We start from the raw sequence: 21,718 nt of genomic DNA on the forward strand, positions 1-21,718 counted from the left end.
TTATTGTAAACTTGACATGGTTGAGTGTTTAACCCCTGACATGCTGCAGTAAAAGCTCTGCTGAGTCTGTTTTACTCGCTCTCGTCTGAAGCCGTCTCACTCACCAACGATCTCGCGGATGGTGACGGGCTGTGACAGAGTCGCGGGCGGACTGCGGCCGGCTATGTTTACTGCCACCACCCTGAAATTGATCTTCTCTCCCACTGGGAGGCCGCGCACCACAAATCCCTGCTTCTCCCACAGGTCCGTGTTGGCGGCTACCCACTCGGTGTCTAAACAGCAGCACACAGTAAGTCACGGACGGCGGGAGGAGTTTTAACCTTTGCTGCAGCCAGCAGCGCGGCGCCGCCGCCGTACCTCCCTCTTTGCAGTACTCGATCACGTAGCCGTCCAGACCGCCGGCTCCGATCTTCTCCGGGGCGAGCCACCTCAAGCTGCATGTGCTGTCTGTCACATCGTGGACCGTCAGACGCGTCGGCTCGCTGGTTGGGGCTGAAGGTGACAAAACCGAGAGACTCGACGGAATAAGAGACTGGCACGGCGAAAAGCAGGGCGAGACCCACAGGGAATGACGAGCGGAGGCTGAGGAAGACGAAGTGCAGACAGTTGTGAAACCTACCGATGGGCATGAAGGGTTTAGAGTTCAGGCTTGGCTGAGACAAGCCGATGCTGTTGACAGCAAACACCCTCATTTCATACAGGACTCCCTCAATCATCCTCTTGGCTTCGTACGTCGTTGGTTCGAATACGTCAAAGTTGAGCTTCGTCCATCTGGACGAGCCTTTCTTCTTTCTTTCCATGAGGTAGCCTGCCGGAGTGCAAACCCAGATCTCAGCTGCGTCTCTTTTGGGTTGTAGAACTTCAGACTCGCTTCATTACCTTTGATCGGTGCACCGCCGTCAAACTTCGGAGGCTCCCAAACGATGGTGGCACAGTCCTCACCCACTCCGGTGCATTTCACGTTCTCAGGCGGATCGGGCACATCTGGAGCAGCACAGGTTAGTTTTCCCCCAACCAGGCCAGATGACGGCTGTTAAACCCTGCAGTTGGTAGTTCTGAATAAATGAACGCATTTTCTCTTACCCACGATCTTTATGAACAGCATAGCCTTGTCTTCTCCTGCTGGGTTGGTGACACAGATGGTGTAGTTTCCCTCATCGCTTCTCTCGGCGCCCTCAATGACGAAGCAGCTCAGGTCCTTCCTGGACTCCACCCTGACCCGCCCTTCAGTGGCGATAATTGCCTGAAACACAGGAAGGCACGTGACCTGGGAGCGTTTTCAATTCACCAGATTTAAAATCAGCAAAATGAAAAGGTTAAGTAAACAACTTGTGCTTTAAAAACTAACAAACTTTCATGTGGAAGAGAAGCTTGGTTCAGTAAACATCTGAGAGTCACAAATGAACAAGTTTAGCGCCTTGATGTTGCCTTTAAAACCAACTTAAATAACAAAAAGTATCTTTGTAAAATCATACTGGTGTCAAAAATCTTAAAACAAATGTAAAAAATAATCATAAATAGACAAAAACAGTATACTGGTAGAATACGTATCGGCACCAACATCGGCCCGATAAATAAAACTGGGCCGATAATAACAATCGATATTTATTTCCATATTCCATCCTAAAATCTCGGTAAAATAAAATCTGGTTTCATTCAAAATAATAAAAAAAAAGGCTGTAAAACATCCATTTTTGTCTAAAATCGGAGATTTTATCCAACACGAAAAAAATGGGCCTCGTTTTATTTCCTCTAAGTGTCAAAACAGTAGAGCAGTATCTATAATATTGATGAATATCAGTTATCGACCAAAACGGCGATATTAATATCGACACATGTTTTCATTGGGAGCCGATTGTGTAATTACACTGAGCTGCTCCAATTCAGAGACTTTCTGTGGGATGTAACTATAAATTATTAGCTGAAAATTGACAGACTTTTTGGAAAACAAACTGGGAAGCTGAAACAATTAGACACAACTCTACTCCACATGCAGTTGGCTGGCGTTTGGAAAGCAGCCAATCCAGGAGCGTTGTTTTGTTTTCTTGGCACTGATTGGCTGCAGCTCCTGAAGTGGAGATGAGGAAGACCTTTGACCTCAGAGTCTAGTTGAGCCAAGATGTTTTCCACTGTGTGTATTAATGAATGTATATTTGGTGTTATTGGTGTTTTTAAAGGGCTCCTGGGTTTTAGCTGGTTGGGTTCCCATGTCGCTGGAACTGGGAGTTCGGCCCTCACCTCCTCTCCTTTGGACCAAACCACTGTGGGAGCCGGTTCTCCTGTGATCTCCACATCCAGACGCAGCTTGTTGCCCGCCACCACGATGATGGTGTTCTGAGAGACCATGTTTCCTGTGGTGTCCAGGTGGATCTTTGGTGGATCTGTTTATTAAAACAAAATTAAAGATAAAAAACAGGGAACACATTTAGCTCAGCAGCAGGAATTAGATTATCTGCTGTTTCAGTGGGATTAGGAGCCCTACCTTGTCTTGGCACGTAGTCAATCTTAATTTCTGCATTGAGAGAGAAGAAATGAGTTGGGAGGTGTTACATTTGTAATAAATGATAGGCACGCCTGATGGCTTAGAAACTATTTCCTCCTCCTCACCCAGAAAGTTGAGTTTGGCGGAGAGCGACAGAGCGTATCCATCAGGAACAAACGTGTAATCCCCAGCGTCCTCCGGCTTCACGTCGTCGATAACCAGCCGGTGAAACCTGACAAAACAGCAAACATGTGTCCAACTTTTAACAAAAATCCAATCACATTTCGTCCAGCTGCTGCTATTCTGACCTTCCTACGTGAGTCATCTTGATGCGCTCGCTTGGCAGCACCTCCACTCCGTCTTTGAACCACTTTCCGGTGACCTTGTCATCGGACACTTCACACTTGAACACGGCCTGGTCTGTCGCCCTGACTGTCAGGTCAGCAATGTCCTGCAGCACCTCCAGCTCCTTTTCTGAATACACAGGAGGAAAAACTCATGAGAAAACAACCAGACGCAGGCAGCTGGAGCAGATTCCTGATGGAAACATCTTTACTTCAGCTCATACTCCATTTCCTTTTCCAAATTTACCGTCTTTGGTGCATTTTAAAATGTTTATGTGACGTAATAGACCAGTAAAAAGCAGAGAATAATTGTAAAGTGGAAGAAAAATTACAAAAATCAGAAAAAGTTTAGGTTTATATTTGTATACAACCAACTTTAAAATCTAAAAACTAAAAAACATTCATAGCAACATGCTGATGTTTATCTACAATTACAGAAAACTGCAAAAAGAGCATCTAGACACATTGTCCTATTAAGACTAAAAGATTACATTTTAGTTTGAACTTATTCACAATTTTCTGTTGTTTTGCTGCATAATATCTTAAGGAGGCAGTATTATGTGTTTTCCAGCCACATAGTATTATTTTATAGCAAGTAACTATGTTAACTAAAATGATAAATAGATGTAACTTTGTAATTTAACGCCTCTGTCTCTTTAAGAAACTCCAGCTCTTTCTGAAACTCCGCCTTCAGGAAGTCATCACAACATCGCTGCAACTTTAACCCTTTGGTTTTTACCAGCGATGCACTCAGATTTTGATGAGTTAAGCTCTCATCAAACATCTGATGGATGTTTGCAATTAGCAAACATCCATCAGATGTTTGCTAACTGCTGCTGGCTAGTCTGAAGGAGCTGAGAGGGGAAGTCGAGGGGAACCGGAGGCGGCGCTCGGTTGGCCATGGGAGAGTTCAGGATTTCTTAAACATGTCTGAGCGAATCAAGGCAACACTCCAGAGAATAGCATTATAACATGATGTAAAACTCTACAGTCAATTTTAATAAAGTTAATTGAAACGTGTGGTTTTAATACAACAAAATGCAATAAAGAAAAGGGGAGTGAATGGTTCTGCGTAAAACATGGAGCCTTTTGTCCAGCAGTTCAGTTCAGCTCTGTCTTCTGCATTTAACACCATGAAATATTCACATGTGATGCTGCTGTACCTTCCACCTCCAGCTCTCCCTTGGTGTGGCCTCCGTTTGTCCAGGCGTGGTACATCCCAGCATCGTCCAGCGTGGCCTCCTGGATGATCAGCGTGTGCTTTTTCCCGTCCTTCTTGAAGCGATACTTTGAGGAATCCTTGTCTTTGGTAATCTCCTGGTCCTCGAAGGACCTTTCCGTTCAGAAACACATAAACGTGAAGACGAAGGAACGTCGGGAAGCATTCCCTGTGGATTTACGTGATGATAAACATCAAGCTGACGGCGTTTACTGACCACATGACGTGAGCGCCCTCTTCAGACACCTCAATCTCAAACTCCACTCTTTCTCCCACCACCACATGATAGTCGTCCATCAGCTTGGTGATGGTGATGGGGGGCTCTGCATAAACCATTGGAGGAGAGCTGTTACTTCACGGCACTTCTTGGCTGTGATTTCCAGCGGATGATGGCAGAAACATAAAGGGGATGACGCACCTTTGACGTACACCTCTGTGGAACATTTGTCCTCGCCAACCACACACTCGTACGCAGCGTCGTCAGACAGGTTGGCCTTGTTGATGGTGAGCGTTCGGACATTACCGTTGGCCTCCATCACGTACCTGGAGAGAAGATTGATTGGGAGTCGGTGTGTGACATCACATGCCTATGCGTTCATTTTGGGTTTGTTTTTAGGGGATTTTCAGTTTGAAAGTATTAAAAAGTAGAGTTACATTAAAAAGTAGAAATGCATTAAAAAGTAGAGCTGCATTATAAAGTAGAGCTGCATTAAAAAGTAGAGCTGCACCAGTCGCAGTTTTCTGGCAGATCGATGATTACCAATTTTTCGAAGAAGTCTATCAGTCAAATCTCTGTCACTGCAGAGCGAAAGAAGTCAGTGGCTGATTTTCAGACCTTTGCCAAGATAGATCACCAATATCCCAAAATTAAGAAAACTGGCACTGATAAATTGGTGCACCCCTGTTAAAAAGAGCTTTGTAAAAGTATTCACATCCTTTACGCTTTTCAATTAGTCACATTTCAAGCATTAACTTCTGCTAAATGCTTTGTCCGTCCGTCCGTCCGTCTATCAATCTATCTATCTATCTATCTATCTTATCCGGGGTCGGGTCTCGGGGTCAGCAGCCTCAGGAGGCCCAGACTTCCCTCCCCAGCCTCTTCCTGCTCCTTCAGGAACCCCAAGGCGTTTCCAGGCCATAGAGAGACATAGTCCCTCCAGCGTGTCCTGGGTCTCCCCTCCTCCCGGTGGGACCTGAACTCCTCACCAGGGAGGCGTCCAGGAGGCATCCTGACCAGATGCCCGAGCCTCAACTGGCTCCTCTCGACGTGGAGGAGCAGCGGCTCTACTCTGAGTCCCTCCCGGATGACCGAGCTTCTCTCTCTAAGGGAGAGCCCAGCCACCCTGCGGAGGAAACCCATTTCGGCCGCTTGTACCCGTGATCTCGTTCTTTCGGTCATGACCCAAAGCTCATGACCATAGCTGAGGGTGGGAACGTAGATCGACCGGTAAATCGAGAGCTTCGCTTTTTGGCTCAGCTCTCTCTTCACCACGACGGACCGGTACAGCGCCCGCTTCACGGCAGACGCTGCCCCAATCCGCCTGCCGATCTCCCGCTCCCTTCTTCCCTCATTCGTGAACAAGATCCCCAGATACTTAAACTCCTCCACTTGAGGCAGGACGACCCCCCTGACCCGGAGAAGGCACTCTACCCTTTTCCGGTTAGTGTAGCTAATGTTTATGATTAGTGCTTTAGGGTTAGCACAACTAAGTTTTTAGTTATCAAGAATGGAAACCAATAGACTCCAGATGAGCAAATCTGATAGAGAAACATCCAGAAAATGCTGGTAAGGTGCACCAACAATGTGTTGCTTGGTAACACTTTATTTGAAGGGGTGTGCATAAGACTGACATGACGCTGTCATAAACATGACATAACATCTGTCATGAACCTGAAGGAGTCTTTATGAATGTTTATGACTGTTGTCATGAAGTGTCAATCGGTAAATAATGACACTTTTAATCCAAAGTTGCTCTAAAAGTTGCATTTAAAGTCCATTAAAAGCATGATTTCGTAAATTATGACAATTTCATGCAAAGTTGGCCGTTTTAATGGACTTTCAATGCAACTTTTAGAGCAACTTTGGATTAAAAGTGTCATTATTTACCGAATGACACTTCATGACAACATTCATAAAGACTCCTTCATGTTCATGACAGGTGTTATGTTTATGACAGTGTCATGTCAGTCTTATGCACACCCCTTCAAATAAAGTGTTACCTGTTGCTTCAAACGGCTGAATATGAGCACACCACACTTTTTAGATGTTCATTTGTGGGGAAAAATAAATCCTCGATTGTAACAGAGATATGCACCGCTCTGTTGGTCTATCAAGCCTAATAAAGTATAATAACATTGTGGGTTTAATGCTGCTGCCAGGTCTGGCCGTGTCGGAGCTCTTTGTGTTGACGCGTGTGTGAGTGAGTTTGCTTGGGGGGGAATAAGATCTCCTTTCTACTGGGAGGCTCCTTATGACCGGCTGAAAATAAAACCCGGTGACAACAGAATCGTCTCCAAAAGCGACGTTGTGCTTCTGCTAATTTTAGCGCTGCCCATTTAAAGCGCTGCCCATTGAGTCCGTCTCAGCTCGATTATTTTGACTCCATGATGCAAGGCAACAAGCAAGGAAACGTGTTGATAAATATATTTATACCAAATCGACCTGGTCAAACTGTGTGGATGTGAAGCATGTACTTTGCTGAGGGTTTGATCTCCTGGCCGTTCTTCAGCCATTTGACCTGGACGTTGGGGTCAAGAACTTCACATGACATCACGATTTTCTTGCCCTTTTCCACCGAGTAGCAGGACTCGAGTCTCTTCAGGAAAGCTGGGAATTCAGACAGAAAGAGAAATGACCCACCAGCTGGGAGTATGTCACTGTCTGCCCACCCAGCTGGTCTCCACCCCTCTGACTTACCCTCACTGGGCTTCTGCACCTCTTTCATCTTTTTCAGACGTTTCAGCATGCCTCTCAGGTCGGTGATGCCGTACTGAAAGGCGATTTTCTCATACTCGCTTGGGTGGGCACTTTTCAGCAACTCCCACACGTCAATCTCTGGTTCCTCTTTTTGTTTCTTCTTCCTGTTACCAACGGGAAGGAGATTTTAGAGAAAACCTGACTGATGATCCTCCCAACTAAATGCTCATCATGTTTACTTTTTAGTAGCTTTCAGCAGGGCACTGAAGTCCAGATCTCCCTCATCCTCTCCAGCATCTCTGTATGTAGAAACAAACGGTGTTTAAAACTGACTTTACAAAGTTAAAATGGACTGAAAGTCCTGCTCACACACACTAAAAATGTTATAAGTTCATGTAAGTTCATGCATTCCCACACAGAGACGGAAGAGAAATCCCTGAAGCACTCACGCTCTTTTGAATGCAGACAAAATATCTGCTTGGTTCTCCTGATGTGCAGCTGTAACGAGAGAAGTTGCCAACAACGCAGTTTATTGCTTTGAGGGATCAAAACGGTAAAGCATGCAGGATCCGCCACAGCTGCAGCAGTGCGGCGGCGGCTCAGGGTCCGTTTTCACTCACCCTCCACTGAGATCTCAAAGGTGGAGCTGTCACACTTGTCTTTAGCCGTCACCTCACACCTGTAGCCTCCAGCATCTCCAGCCACCACTTTGATGATCTTCATTTCATACGTGTAGATCTAAGGAAGGAGGAAGCAAAGGAATCCATGTCTCTTGAATACATTTTGTCACATTAGGCCTACAAGCTTCAGTGGATTCTACCTGGTGGGCATTTATCACATCGTTTCATTCATCATAAAAAAAACAACAACTTCTCGTCGTGATAAGAATTTGAATTTATTATTGTCATGGTAACTTTCAGTTAATGATGGTAAACAGTGTGATTGCTATTTTCTCCACTGTTACATCAGTAAATATCAGTAAATTAAAAAATACTATTAAATTCAGTTATTGTGTACAGCTTACTACATATTTGTATATAACTGTACACACGGGAGCGGTTTCAGGAAAGTTTTTATTCATAAGAACCAGCACTAATTCACCACCAGGTGTTGTTTTAAGCATGCCAAACCTGTAGGGGGCAGTGCAGCGCAGAGCTAAAACTTTTGTCCGCCAATCACAACCCTTCAATGCAACCACAACTTCCTGTTAGGGATCAATGAAAAATGCTGCCAGGCGTTTCATATACAATTTTAATTATTACTTATAGTCATTTTTATTGATGTAAAACTGATTTTTTATGTGGATGAAAGGCCAAAATGCATAAAAATGTATTCATTTCCCAAATATCCAACTACGTGCAGACTAGGCCTCATCATTGATAGCAGATGTTCACCAGTTTGAGAAGTTTTACTAATAATGAGTGAAAATGTAGAAAGTTTCTTCCACTTCATATTTAATCCCAATAAACTGAGGTTTGTGGCTGTGATGTGATGAAATTTCAGAAATATTCAATAGTTATGCAAGGTGTTATAGTGTGAAAGATGATGTTGAAACAGTGGGATGGGCTCTCACACACACACACGCACCTTGGTGTTTCTGTCATAGGTCTCTTTAAACTGCAGGTGTTTCCCCGCCTTGCTGCCGAGGTCCAGCCACTTCCCCTTCAGCCATTTCATGGTGGGTTTCCTCGTCAGGGTGCTGGCGTCCACCTGGGCTACGAAGGTCACATCCGACCCTGTCCAATCAGAAAAAAACAAATAAAAAAACGCAACAATCGACTCTGATATTTTACACATCACGGATTGGAAATCACCAGTCTGAGTGAGCGCACTGCAAAAACACAAAACATTACCAAACATTTATGGTCTAATTTTTCGTGTAAATACCTTAAACAAGCTCCTATTTCTTACTGAAAAGTTGCTTGTAAGTTAATTTTCTCTCATTTCCAGAGTACCGTATTTTCCGCACTATAAGGCACACCTTCAATGAACGGCCTATTTTAAAACTTTTTTCATATATAAGGCACACCGCATTATAAGGAGCATAGAATAGACGCTACAGTAGAGGCTGGAGTTACGTTACGCATCCACCAGATGGAGCTGCACTAAAGGGAATGTCAACAAAACAGTCCAACTTCGGTCAGCGAGTAGAGCCTTCTGGGCTGGAGCGTGGCCGGACGATGGTGACCCTTCTCCGTTCGCCCACAGCATGTTAGTGGAGAACCTGGTGCTAAATGACCTGCAGACGACCTGATTATCAGGTCGGTAGATGGGTAGGTCACTCAAACTTTATTAACAAACCAGCGTTCTGACAACTATCCCAGCATGCACTGCGCGCTTCTTCTTCTACGGGCGAAAATGAAGTCGGCGGCTGCTTACCGTAGTTGCTAGACCTGTTGTGGCTCAATATTGGTCCATATATAAGGAGCACCGGATTATAAGGCGCACTGTCGGCTTTTTAGGAAATTGAAGGTTTTTGGTGTGCCTAATAGTGCGGAATATATGGTACCGAGATATCTGTACTAAAAACTAGATATATTTTAGAATATTTAGGCTTTTGCAGAGCAGAAAACAAATGAGCCTGACCTGCTACAGCGACCACGTTCTCCGGCGGCTTCTCCACAAAAAGCCCAGAGAGTGAAGTCGACTGATTCTCTGAAACAAAACCGTAAGAAGTTAATAAATTCACATTTTAGATGCCATTTTAAATTCTCTTTTTCTTTTAGCGCAACAGGAGTGCAGCAAAAAGACATACACAAGCTGAGGGCGCCAACATATAAAACACATCGCTTATCTCCATGTTCAACATTCCCAAGATGGCTTCCAATGGCTACAATAACAATCCCTAATCCACAGGACTTCTGCTAATGATGGCAGACATTAAACTGGCATTACGGACAAGTGACACTTACATGCTTTTATTACACAGAGCCTATCTTTATAAAAATGTATCACGTGGTTCTTCTGTGTTTTTTGGACCCTGGTTTTAATCAACAGTTTCTCAGATTTCTTGTGAGTAAAGCAGCAACACGCCCTCGCAGCAGAGAGCCAACAACGTTTCCAGGCAAGCAGAAGTTCCAGCGACATAAACGCTACGGCGAAGTGCCAATCAGAGGATCCACGACGTCATAACGAAGACAGGCTGTGCTAAGTATAAGACCTCTACCAGGACGCAGCAGCTGGTGACCTTTACACTTCCACACTTTGGGTCCCAGTTCTGGATTTAGAGTTCAGGTCTGTAACGATTACACGCATGGAATCGGCTTTTCTTTTTTTTTTTTTAACAAATAATGAGAAGACTTGAACCTGACAGGTTCATGATAATGTAAACAAATGAGATTTATATTTGTGTTGATAATTGGTTGGTGCAGAATTGAGTGTGTGCCTGGTTGTTTGTCCTGTGTGGCAGTCTGGAAATACCCTTTGAATAAATGTATTGGTTTATTCAGTGGCGCAGTTGGTAGAGCTGTTGCCTTGCAGCAAGAAGGTTCTGGGTTCGATTCCCGGCCCCGGTCTTTCTGCATGGAGTTTGCATGTTCTCCCTGTGCATGGTGGGTTTTCTCCAGGTACTCCGGTTTCCTCCCACAGTCCAAAAACATGACTGTCAGGTTAATTGGCCTCTCCAAATTGTCCCTAGGTGTGAGTGTGTGTGCATGGTTGTGTGTCCTGTGTTGCCCTGCGACAGACTGGTGACCTGTCCAGGTGACCCCGCCTCTCGCCCGAAACGTTAGCTGGAGAGGCACCAGCACCTCCTGACCCCACTGAGGAAAAAGGGTGTAAAGAAAATGGACGGATGGATAAATTTATTAGGCTATAATTATGTAAAGCATTATCATCATAAATGATGCCGTTAAACTGATACTGCTCGCCATCCACACAGTGAAACACGGTGGTGGTGGCGTAATGCTGTGGGGTTGCTTGTCTTTGACAGTCGGATGGTTCAGATCAAAACATACTTGATCAACGGCTCAGTTAAAGTCCAGGCATAAACAAAATGCTTCGATAATACAATTAAAATCCTATTTTTTTATAAATGGTCACAGTCTGCCGGCTGCAGTAACACAACAGAGAAAGCACAACATCTAACCAACACGTAGGATTCAACCATCTCAGTCATGCAGCATCACCGTGATGTCACTCGTCTCGCTCTTACCCTGCCCCGCAGCGTTTTTCTCAGCTGGGAAAAACAAACGTCACTTTTTAACATATGGAAGTATAACAATGTGGAGTTATACTGTACCATAAGTCAACAGGGAATAAACACGGCAAGTAAATCAGCTTGATTTCAGGCCGAGGCGTCTGAACGGCGCTCATCGGTCTGGGACCAAGCAGCTTTGGGGAGATGAAATTACTGCAGTATTTACACGTCACACATTAAAACATTATTGTTCAGGACGGTGGGATCATGACTTTCCTTTACTGACGCAAAGTAATCAAATGATTACTTTCGGTTTAATTGTCAAACACCAAAACAATTATTAGAAATGACTTTGATTGCTTTCTTTGGACTGATACCAAAAAGTTGCACGGCATAAAGTTGATATTCCTACAATATGCATGTGTATTAGTTTGGGTTTCATCTAGAATGGCTAATTTCCATTGAGCGCCATCGCAGATTTACATTTTATAGCTTCTGTTTGGTAGCGATGAAGTGGGCCAGATCACATGGCTGCGGCCCGAGTGGAGATAATCCCCTTTAACTCTATCCCCCTGTTTGTACGGCTGGAAACAGCCCTGGTATGATCAGCTCTCCACTCATGGAAATTCTTCTTGTAATAAATACGGCAAAGGCAAACTCGGTGTAGTTCAATACCCGCTTTGGAGTCCCAACAGGTGATGAAACGCATCATAAATATCAAAAATAGAAGCTAAAACGGACGGATGGACACCCAGAGGGAAGGAAACGAATCCTGGAGAAGAGGCTTTCTGGCAGCTTGGTCTGGGGTCGAGTTAGCAAAGGTTTCTGGGGGCAAAAGGTACGGCGACCTTTAAGGGCCTCTGGGAAAAATCAAAGCAGAGAATCTACTTTTTTTTTTTTTTTTGCCAACCTCCCTATTTTTTCAAATTTCACTATATCTCACTATATCTTTATTTTAATTTGTTTCCATCTGCAGAGGAAGTATTAGTTGTTTTTCTGCCTGTCATTTAAAAAGGACTGTAAATTAATTGTGATGTAATCATTGGTGTGATTATTTTTAGAGGAGTTGGGTTCAGCTGGATGTGATTTGATGGAAAATATTGGAAATTTTTCTGGTGAGAAGTCACTCGATCAGCAGCGATGGTTGATGTTGAAGGAAAAAGGCTCAAAGATTTAAAAAGTTGTGCATTTTCAGCATCTGAGTTGTAAAAATTCATTCTCAGGGATCAAATGTAGAAAGTAACCCCACTAAACGCAAATATGACTCTAGACAGTTTATAATGTTTATCATCTTAATTTTGAAAGACTAAAAATGTTTCACAGTGACTTCTATTTTGTAAACATGGCCTGACTCTTTCCTTACATAAATGTTTACAATAAACATAAAAATAAACGTCGTCTTACATTTTTGCCTTCTGTTTTTGCTGTCTAAATGCAATGCTTTATTGCATTAAAAAAACCTTTTGTATGTGAACTTTGTTTAGAAAAGCTCACAGCTTCTCTCCATCTTTCAGTCAGCAGCCTATGCGCGCAATTTGGAGGTGTGTGTGCTTCTCTCTGTCCCATTGGAGAACCCAGTGCGTAGCAATATTAGCACTTTATTAGCATGGACAACATGGATAGTTAGCCTCACCTACTCGTTAAGATTCCTTTTGCTAATAGCTGTCCGAACGGGAGCACTGCATCCCAGAAAATATCTCTCAGAACCTGTAAAGTCTGCCGTGAACGGATCCTAAAGCCCTGATGCTTTTAAAACATCTCCACATCTAATCTCCTCCTGGTTAGTTAATAAAAAACAAGCTCTTCTCATGTGAATCTAGCAGGCGAGCTGACATGACCGACAGCTCCTGGGTTTCTCTTGTAAAACCTGAGCTAACCACCAACAACATACTTTATTGGTCATTTCATTTACGAATCTGCTCCAACGGCCGCGGTAGTTTAACTAGATCATCTGAAGGCATCTGAGATCATAAAACATGCTTCTCCAATCCTCATCCTGTGCTTAAATTTGACCCTCATTGCATTATTTTGCACAAAATCATTCTTAGATGCTGAGATTTCAGTCTGCTTAGATTTCAGTCTGCATGTTGAGCTGTTTTAGGGCGTCCTGCCACTTTAAATCCACATAAGCTGCTGGCCTCGCCCCCCAACTCAACGTTTACACCCGCATGTAAAAATGGCTGCAATCAGAAGCGAAGTTATACAACAGTAACATCTTTGAAAAGCAGAAGTGGAGCCACCTGCACAACCAACCGGAATGCAGCAGATGGTTTCCGGATGGTAAGTCAACAATTATTATTTAATTTCCCTTTGGGATCAATAAAGTATTTTTGAATTTGAACAAAACACTTGTCTTTTCCAGCAGCCATTGTAAAGTGCATACAGCTGTAAAACCAAACATGCTGGAGCTCAGCTTGGGTTGTGAGGTAGCAGCGCAGCGCCTTCCAATTTGTAATGTTACATCCCAAAGTTTTTGAAACGATTAATTTTCTATACATCAAAAAACATTAACTTATTTCCCCAAAAAAATGCTTTTTTAAAGTGCTTGGGTTGTTTTTAGAAGAAGCAGAGACCCAAAAGGAAGTACAAATAAGCGCAAAATGTGAATTTTGCATAATAGGTCCCCTTTAAAGATTCCTTCAATGACTCCACTGCTTGACCTCATAAGTGCGGCTCGGTTTTCGCCCAGCATAAACGTGTCCTGGAATCAGATGATGCTGGTATGCTAGCAGTAACAGCTGCTTGTGTTGTACTTGAACACAGCTGTGCTTCTGCTCTCATTGTTGGAACCGCCTGCGGGACCGGAGCAGCACACAGAGCAGCGTCATAAGTCACAGATGGGAGGAGCAGGCCTCTGCTCAGGCAGCAGCATCATGAAAAGGTCAGAGGGCATACGCAGCGTCATGACGAAGGGGAGGAAAAAAGGATGCCCACACGTGAATTAACTAAATGCTAATTTCTCACAAAGATACAAAAGCGAACAGTTCCTTTTTTGTTTCTTGAACATCTTGGGATTCCTGGGAAGATCCAGAACAAGAGAAATCTGCTGCCTTCGATTCATCGCATCAACTGCAATGTGACGAAGTTTAGATAAATAAACAATGTTTCACCTGATTGATTTTCATCCAGTGCACTATACTTGATAATAGCATGATTTAACTGATTTCTCTTTGGGATCAATAAAGTATATTTTAATTTGAATGACTGTACTGCAAAACACAAAATCTTACCAAGTGTTTTTGGTCCAGTTTATTGTGCAAATATGTTACAAGTAGCTTCGTAGCAAAATGTAGAGGCTTGTTTTAAGTAAATAATTCCTTAATGTTGCTTCTTCCATTAGCAGATTATTTCACTTTTAACAAGACATTTTTCAAAAGTTACAACTTAATTTATCTGCCAGTGGAACCAGTACTTAAAACAAGTGCGTATATGTTACTGAAAAGTTTCTTTTAAGTTAGTTTGTCTTATTCCAAGACATGCTAGTAATACTATATTGACTAGAAACTAGACCAGAAGTGCTTGGAAAGATTTTGTGTTTTTCAGCTGAGAGTAAACTTCCTCCATGATCACAGGTGATCAGCGCAGAGAAGCTCCTTCATTATTCCTTACAGTCAGGCAGCTGCGTCTCTGATTGCAAAGAAAGCTTCAAAACAAAAAACTTCAGCTTTGCTTTTTCTGCATATTTAAAATAAAACGGGTTTTAGATCAGTCCACGATAAAGCAGTCAAAAATAATATCCAATAATCGTAAAAATTAATAGGGATGAAATGGATCAAATTCTAAAACTACAAGTGAAATAACGTTATCAGCACTCAGGTGAACATTTCCTTTATTTCTTACCATCATCGTCTGCTTCTGAACCTGGTGCAGACAAGGAAGCAAAACCACTGAAAAAGCTGCTTCAAAGCAGAAGCTTGTGCACAGAAACGATCAAACAAAACGTGCAAATAAAGCAGAAATCTAACGCAGAATCATCTGAAGCCAAATCAAGCTTACAGTATCTCTGCATGCAGATAATACCCAGAATAAATAACAAGGATCCTCACAATCTCACAACATATGAGGAAAAAAATCCAGCTTATTGCTCAAGAGCGTTTTTTTTTTTAAATCCCAGATGCAACATATAACATACAGAATGCAAACAGAGAGAAGAAATGAATTATGCATCTTAGCAGCAGAGCGCTTAGTGACCACCACCATGCTAATATCATTCTTATCTTCATTAAAGTCGCTTTATATATTTATCAATAATTTATGAGGGTCATCAGGGAAAAAATAAATCGCAGCTCATGTAGCTGCTTCCATTGCGGGGCAGACCGGCACATGTATGCATTTTTTATGCATGCATGAAGCAGATTATGTACGTGTGTATAATACATTAGGACATTGTATGTGAAGACAGGGATCCATGTGGATTCACTGCCAGGATTTAGTCTTACCTCCATCTGCTGGCAGCCCATCTAAAAGAAAGGAAGGGAAATTAGTGTCCATCATGTGTGGAAACAACATCCAGTTATATTCTGTCTATTTGGTTTTGCTAGTACAAATACATGTTTAACTATAATAATATCAGTACTTATTGTTGAGGATTAAGCAGAGAAAAAGGTTCAAATTTGACCCAAATGATTCGAGCAACAAACACTTGCAGACATTTTCTCACACTCTCCATGCCTGCAGTGAAATGCAGTCCAAAGGTCAATGTGGGGAACGCGGCGCATGGATGCAGAAAATGCATCCATTTGCACTCAGTCAGTATAGATCATAATCCACATGAATGGATTATCTTCTCTGCCTCATTCAGAAAAAAGGAATCAGTCCATGAATAAACGTTAAAATTCACAAAAAAAACTCTGAGGAATGACAGTGAAATATAGATATTAAATTAAATGTATTCAACCACCATTAGAGAAAAGATTGATACAGTCACTTGCAAAAGTATTCACACCGTTTCAAACTTTTAGACATTTTGTCAGATTGCAACTTCACTGGGATTTTTCTGGGATAAAACATAAAGTAGAAACATAAAAAAATTAAATAAATTATTCCAGATTTTGAATCAGTGACTGAAAAAATGTGCGTCAGGATCTTTTGGTGTAAAATTTTTAAATGATGCCATTTAAAACACTTCAACTCAGATTTAATGGAGAGCTTCTGAAAATGCATTTTCAAGCCTCACCTCAGATTTTCAATTGGATTGATGCCAGAAATTTGACTAGGCCACTCAAATACAAAAATAACTTCCGCTTAACTGTAATTCTGCAACTGTTTTTCTTCTGCAGGCCAGAAATTTGACTAGGCCACTCAAATACAAAAATAACTTCCGCTTAACTGTAATTCTGCAACTGTTTTTCTTCTGCAGGTCTAAACCTTTCATAATAATCAATAAATCAATCAATTGCATGATAAATTAAAACAAACTCAGTAATTTCCATTAGCATAATTTATTGTTTATCTCCATTTTCTCTCGTTCTACCAAAAACTGAATGATAAAAGTTTTCAGTTTGGTGTTTTGGTGTCAACCAGCTCTTATTTTGAAGGACAATTTTGTTTTCAAAGACTTCATTTCATTTCATTTTTTGTTTTGTTTATTTATTTTGGATGTTTAAAATGTCTTCCCGTTCCAGTGTTAAATGCTCATGAATTTAAAGTTTACTGATCTTTTCCGTTATATTAAAAATGGTCTCAAAACAACATTATCGTTTATCGCAATAACTTCTAATTTATCGTCCAGCAAAATTTGATATCGTGACAGAGTCCTGCATATGTTTTCCTGTTTATCAGAAAATCTCAATAAAATGCATTAAAGTTTGTAGTTTTCACGAGTGAAAAATGTGAGAAAAGTTCAACGTGTTGGAATATTTTGCAAAGTTGCTGATAAAACTGCATCATTTCCCTACAAACTGGTAGCAAACTGGTTTATGAATGATTAAACCACTCAACAAAGAGGTTTTATTAAAATGTAATCACTCCACCTGATCGCACTCAAGTCCACACACATTAAAAAAAAACACCTCAAATCAGAGAAAATAAAATTACAGAAAGCCTCTCACCTTCTTCATCAGCTGCCGATGCATGTTTGTTTTACGCAGCATAACAAGTTATATCGCCATAGAAACAAAACGTTAGCGAGCCGAACAGCAGAGGAAATTCAAACCATATTCAATCAATTTACTACGGAAGAGGATTAGGGCCACTGGAAAAAAAAAACTGTTCTGACTTTAATCTCAGAATTCTGACTTTAATCTCACAATTCTGACTTTAATCTCAGAATTCTGACTTTTTTCTCAGAATTCTGACTTTTTTCTCAGAATTCTGACTTTAAACTCAGAATTCTGAACTTTTTCTCAGAATTCTGACTTCTGAGATTACAGTCAGAATTCTGAGATTAAAGTCAGAATTCCGACTTTAAACTCAGAATTCTGACTTTAATCTCAGAATTCTGACTTTAATCTCAGAATTCTGACTTTAATCTCAGAATTCTGACTTTAATCTCAGAATTCTGACTTTTTTCTCAGAATTCTGACTTTTTTTCTCAGAATTCTGACTTTAAACTCAGAATTCTGACTTTTTTTCTCAGAATTCTGACTTTAATCTCAGAATTCTGACTTTAATCTCACAATTCTGACTTTAATCTCAGAATTCTGACTTTTTTCTCAGAATTCTGACTTTAAACTCAGAATTCTGACTTTAATCTCAGAATTCTGACTTTTTTCTCAGAATTCTGACTTTAAACTCAGAATTCTGACTTTAATCTCAGAATTCTGACTTTAATCTCAGAATTCTGACTTTAAACTCAGAATTCTGACTTTAATCTCAGAATTCTGACTTTAATCTCAGAATTCTGACTTTAAACTCAGAATTCTGACTTCTGAGATTAAAGTCAGAATTCTGAGTTTAATCTCAGAATTCTGACTTTTTTCTCAGAATTCTGACTTTAATCTCAGAATTCTGAGATTAAAGTCAAAACTGTTTTGTTTTTTTTCCCCAGTGGCCCTAATCTTCTTCCGTAATTTACAGCTGATGTAATGTACAAAAGAGCAGCTTTTCACCCAGAATGCCAGAATGCATTAATATCCGCGTTCTGCAGCATACAGTAGAAACACGGCGCCATTTATAATTTAAGTGGAGATGCTCTCCTGACAGAACGTCCATGAATAAATAAAAAACATCGCGAAAGCTGATCAGAATGTGTTTGAAGTCTGCAGGAAACCAGCACTCGACATGATTTGTGAGTAAAACTCTAAAAGAAATATATATGAGCCATAAATGTGTCACAATGTGATAATAGGAGGCAAAACATAAATAATGGGACAAAAGCAGAAACGCTGACTTACCCTCCGCCGGTTTAGCTGCGAAACAGACAAAGAAAACTGTTACTTACACACATCGTTCACATTTTACACACACATTTATCAGATCCCCTGGTAAAGATGCGAAAATAATCTTTCAATAAGTTTCATTTTTGTAGGAAATTAAAAAAAAAATCATGTTTGCGTTAATCTCTCTAGAGTCCGACGTCCTCTCTTCCTCTTCTGTTCAACATCACATTTAAAGATTAAGGGAGAAAGTTGATTTGGTGGCTGGTTATGCATTTCTGCTTTGATTTGGCCGTTTATTTTACATTGTTACCACATTTTAAGACCGAGTGACGACCCACTCTTACAAGGATTCTTTGTTTCTCACCGGATCGAAGTGCATAGCTCCAGTTAAAGTCCCAGTTGAGTTTAGAAAACTCATATTTGTGATGGCGGGACAGAGAAAGCCTGTCGGTAGCTTCCAGCGGTTGCTTGGTGACACCAGGACGCCCTTCTATGCTGCTGTTCTCTAAACAGATATTTTCCCCCATTTTTCTCCCACTGCATGGTGCCAAAATGTGCATCTTCATCCTGCCTGGAGGCCAGAGGCTAAAAGAAGTGCAAGTCTTTGTCACGACATGTTTATATACAACAGAAACTAACTTAAAATGCAAAGAAAGAGTTTCTGGGATGCTATTAATTATTTTCTTTTTGTATTTTTCCAAATTATCAGTGTTAGATCATGTTTCTGCTGTAAAGTAGTAATTTATTTCAACTACAGTGAACACAAAGGATACCGTATATAAAGTTACATGACCTGTACAGATATCAATAGATGTTAAACCTTTAAAGTATCTTTTAATTACATCTTGTTGACAATATTTATATAGACGTCTGCCTGGAATTGATGGCTTTAGATGAAGCGGATACTTCAGGAATGTTTTAGCTCCAAAGCGATGACATAGATTTAACAGGAACAGGAAGGTTCCCCTTTGAAATTTCACGTGTCACATCTGGACCAGACCTTTGAAACGGATATCCTGATGTAGCGACATGATTAAAGGTTAAGCTGGAGCCATAAAGGACGGAGGGATGTGCCTTTTTAATGAGGCTGTCTTTGTTGAGACCTAATTCGGGTAAAAGAAAATTCTCAACTGAAATAGAGGCGTATGATACACCCCAGGCTCCCCAAGTGTCTCTGTGGGGGTCACTTCAGTGGATCTTAAAGGCCAGGGACGGTATCTTATGACCTCCCTGAAGCCAGGCCACGTTCTCTCAAGCTGCACGCACTTTCCTTGAATAGTAAGCCAAGTTAACCGTAAGAGCTTCACCTCTCGGCCTGAAATTCAGCGGCAGAAATGAAAAACCAAACCATTGGAGGTATTTCTTTTCTTTTGCGTTACCTCACAATCGATAGGTTTGTCTCGCAATAATGTACTGATCAGTTCATTTGGCATAACTGAGCCCTGCATGTCTTTCTGATTCATTTGTGATGTTTTTTTTGTATCTCTTTCTTTAGGATAGAAATGCACCACAAGATGCAAAAGCAAAATAGGTCAAACATGGACTTAAACAGAAAAATGTACTAATTAGGAAAGAGAAAAATACATACAAGCTGCTCAGACTATTTTTGAGTTATAACTGTCAGACAATGGCAATAAAGTCATCTGACAGTTAGTTCTAATTCTATCTTTTTCTTGTTAGTCTGAATGGTGAAAAAAGGACCGTTTTCATGTGCAGTCTCATCTCAAGCTTACACAAACTAACATGCAGTAATAAACCGGTTTTCAATGTTTTTTTTGTATTAAGAATGTTTTCATGAGGCTCTTTAAAGGTATGTGCAACTTTAAAATGATATTTATCACTGTGACTGCATGCAAAATACACCAGTGTGCATTGCTAATTTATTGTGAGGAAACACAAAAGGTTTTTTTTCCCCATTGATCCTTTGCAGCTACATCACCAAGTTATTCCAGGCGCCGTGATGAACGTCGGAAGTGAGGGACGGGAGTACTGAACAGAGCTACTGAGATTGTTTTCCCAAGTTGTTTTTTCCAGTTTATTTATGACTTATACTTGTTTGAGTTGAACTAATTTGTCTGTGAACGTAACTCACCTGGTTGGGGCTCATAAACGGCGGGATTTACGAAAGTAGCCATCTTAGAAACCGACCCCTACCTCCTCCCTCCTGACGTGTTAATCAAATTACTGATTTCGCCTGAATTCACACCACGTGATTTATATAACTGTGTCATAAACAGCGTTTCCCTTTTACACCGGAACAACATTGAAACGTACAAAAGACGAGATGCTAACCAGTTTTTTTCCATACATGCTAGGCTACGTGACAGTGCGGCATTGTCTCCATGGTTACCAACGTTCAACCTTCTCCATAATGAAATATTGTATATCTTTCTAATTATATTTATTTATAAAGTATATGAACGCCAGTCTTCTTACCTTGTGAAAAGTGCATTATGCTAACGACTGTTAGCATGGTTATTTCCCCTTTTAAATTATAACCGTTACTCATCCTAGCATTATGCTAACCGCTGTTAGCTTGGTTATTTTTTGTTTTAAATGAGAACCGTTACTCCTCTTAGCCTTATGCTAACCGCTGTTAGCTTGGTTATTTTCCGTTTTAAATGAGAACCGTTACTAGCATTATGCTAACCGCTGTTAGCATGGTTATTTCCCCTTTTAAATTATAACCGTTACTCCTCCTAGCGTTATGCTAACAGTTATTAGCTTCGTTATTTTCCGTTTTAAATGAGAACCGTTACTCCTCCTAGCATTATGCTAACCACTGTTAGCTTGGTTATTTTCCGTCTTAAATGAGAACCGTTACTCCTCGTAGCTTTTTGCTAACAGCTGTTATCGTGGTTTGCTTGCGGCTTATTTTCCTTTTTAAATGAGAACATCAACCGACACGTTCAGAAACAAAATGCTACTCAACTCGGAGTGCTGTACAAACTTCTGAGAGGCCGTTAGAGAACACAACACCTGCATGGAGGTAAATCTGCATCAGCATCTGCTGGTGTAATCCGCCGGGGGAGGCGAGAGTCTTGATCATCTTCAACAAGTTTGGGATGAAGCCGGGTAATCAACTTCTGCACAGCTGTTTCTCACACTTTAAATGTTTCCCTCAGACCCTCAGAGGTACCATGTGCAGAACTGTGCAAGACTCATAATTAGACTAATTTGTAAAGCTATGTAGGTCAAGTCTGCAAAATACACAAATACTGAAGAGAGGGCTGCATATTTTGTTCTTTTATAGGGAGAACTTTTCTGCTTTTGTTCAAGTTTTTTTAAACACTTTGTGA

The 21,718-nt window shown here is 41.2% G+C and overlaps 1 protein-coding gene across 1 annotated transcript in view; it reads right to left on the minus strand.

Annotated features, from left to right (window-relative positions):
* Positions 1 to 21,483, minus strand: part of LOC103481221 (myosin-binding protein C, fast-type-like) — a 26,231-nt gene extending 4,748 nt beyond the window's left edge. Inside the window, exons 1-24 of the mRNA XM_081600720.1 lie at positions 21,399 to 21,483; positions 18,435 to 18,449; positions 15,540 to 15,560; positions 14,941 to 14,961; positions 11,116 to 11,139; positions 9,549 to 9,617; positions 8,550 to 8,698; positions 7,583 to 7,700; positions 7,412 to 7,460; positions 7,202 to 7,261; positions 6,963 to 7,126; positions 6,740 to 6,872; positions 4,464 to 4,588; positions 4,263 to 4,368; positions 3,990 to 4,159; positions 2,791 to 2,956; positions 2,608 to 2,714; positions 2,483 to 2,512; positions 2,239 to 2,381; positions 1,084 to 1,243; positions 880 to 984; positions 620 to 808; positions 358 to 492; positions 105 to 272 (exon numbers count right to left, since the gene is read on the minus strand). Of these exons, the coding sequence (XP_081456846.1) occupies positions 105 to 272; positions 358 to 492; positions 620 to 808; positions 880 to 984; positions 1,084 to 1,243; positions 2,239 to 2,381; positions 2,483 to 2,512; positions 2,608 to 2,714; positions 2,791 to 2,956; positions 3,990 to 4,159; positions 4,263 to 4,368; positions 4,464 to 4,588; positions 6,740 to 6,872; positions 6,963 to 7,126; positions 7,202 to 7,261; positions 7,412 to 7,460; positions 7,583 to 7,700; positions 8,550 to 8,698; positions 9,549 to 9,617; positions 11,116 to 11,139; positions 14,941 to 14,961; positions 15,540 to 15,560; positions 18,435 to 18,449; positions 21,399 to 21,468 (2,497 nt within the window). The 5' untranslated portion in view covers positions 21,469 to 21,483. The remainder of the gene's footprint in view (positions 1 to 104; positions 273 to 357; positions 493 to 619; positions 809 to 879; positions 985 to 1,083; positions 1,244 to 2,238; positions 2,382 to 2,482; positions 2,513 to 2,607; positions 2,715 to 2,790; positions 2,957 to 3,989; positions 4,160 to 4,262; positions 4,369 to 4,463; positions 4,589 to 6,739; positions 6,873 to 6,962; positions 7,127 to 7,201; positions 7,262 to 7,411; positions 7,461 to 7,582; positions 7,701 to 8,549; positions 8,699 to 9,548; positions 9,618 to 11,115; positions 11,140 to 14,940; positions 14,962 to 15,539; positions 15,561 to 18,434; positions 18,450 to 21,398) is intronic.
* Positions 21,484 to 21,718: the final 235 nt, after the last annotated feature.

Source organism: Poecilia reticulata, chromosome 19, assembly GCF_904066995.2.
Source record: "Poecilia reticulata chromosome 19, P_reticulata-male-v2, whole genome shotgun sequence".
Lineage (NCBI taxonomy): Eukaryota > Metazoa > Chordata > Actinopteri > Cyprinodontiformes > Poeciliidae > Poecilia > Poecilia reticulata.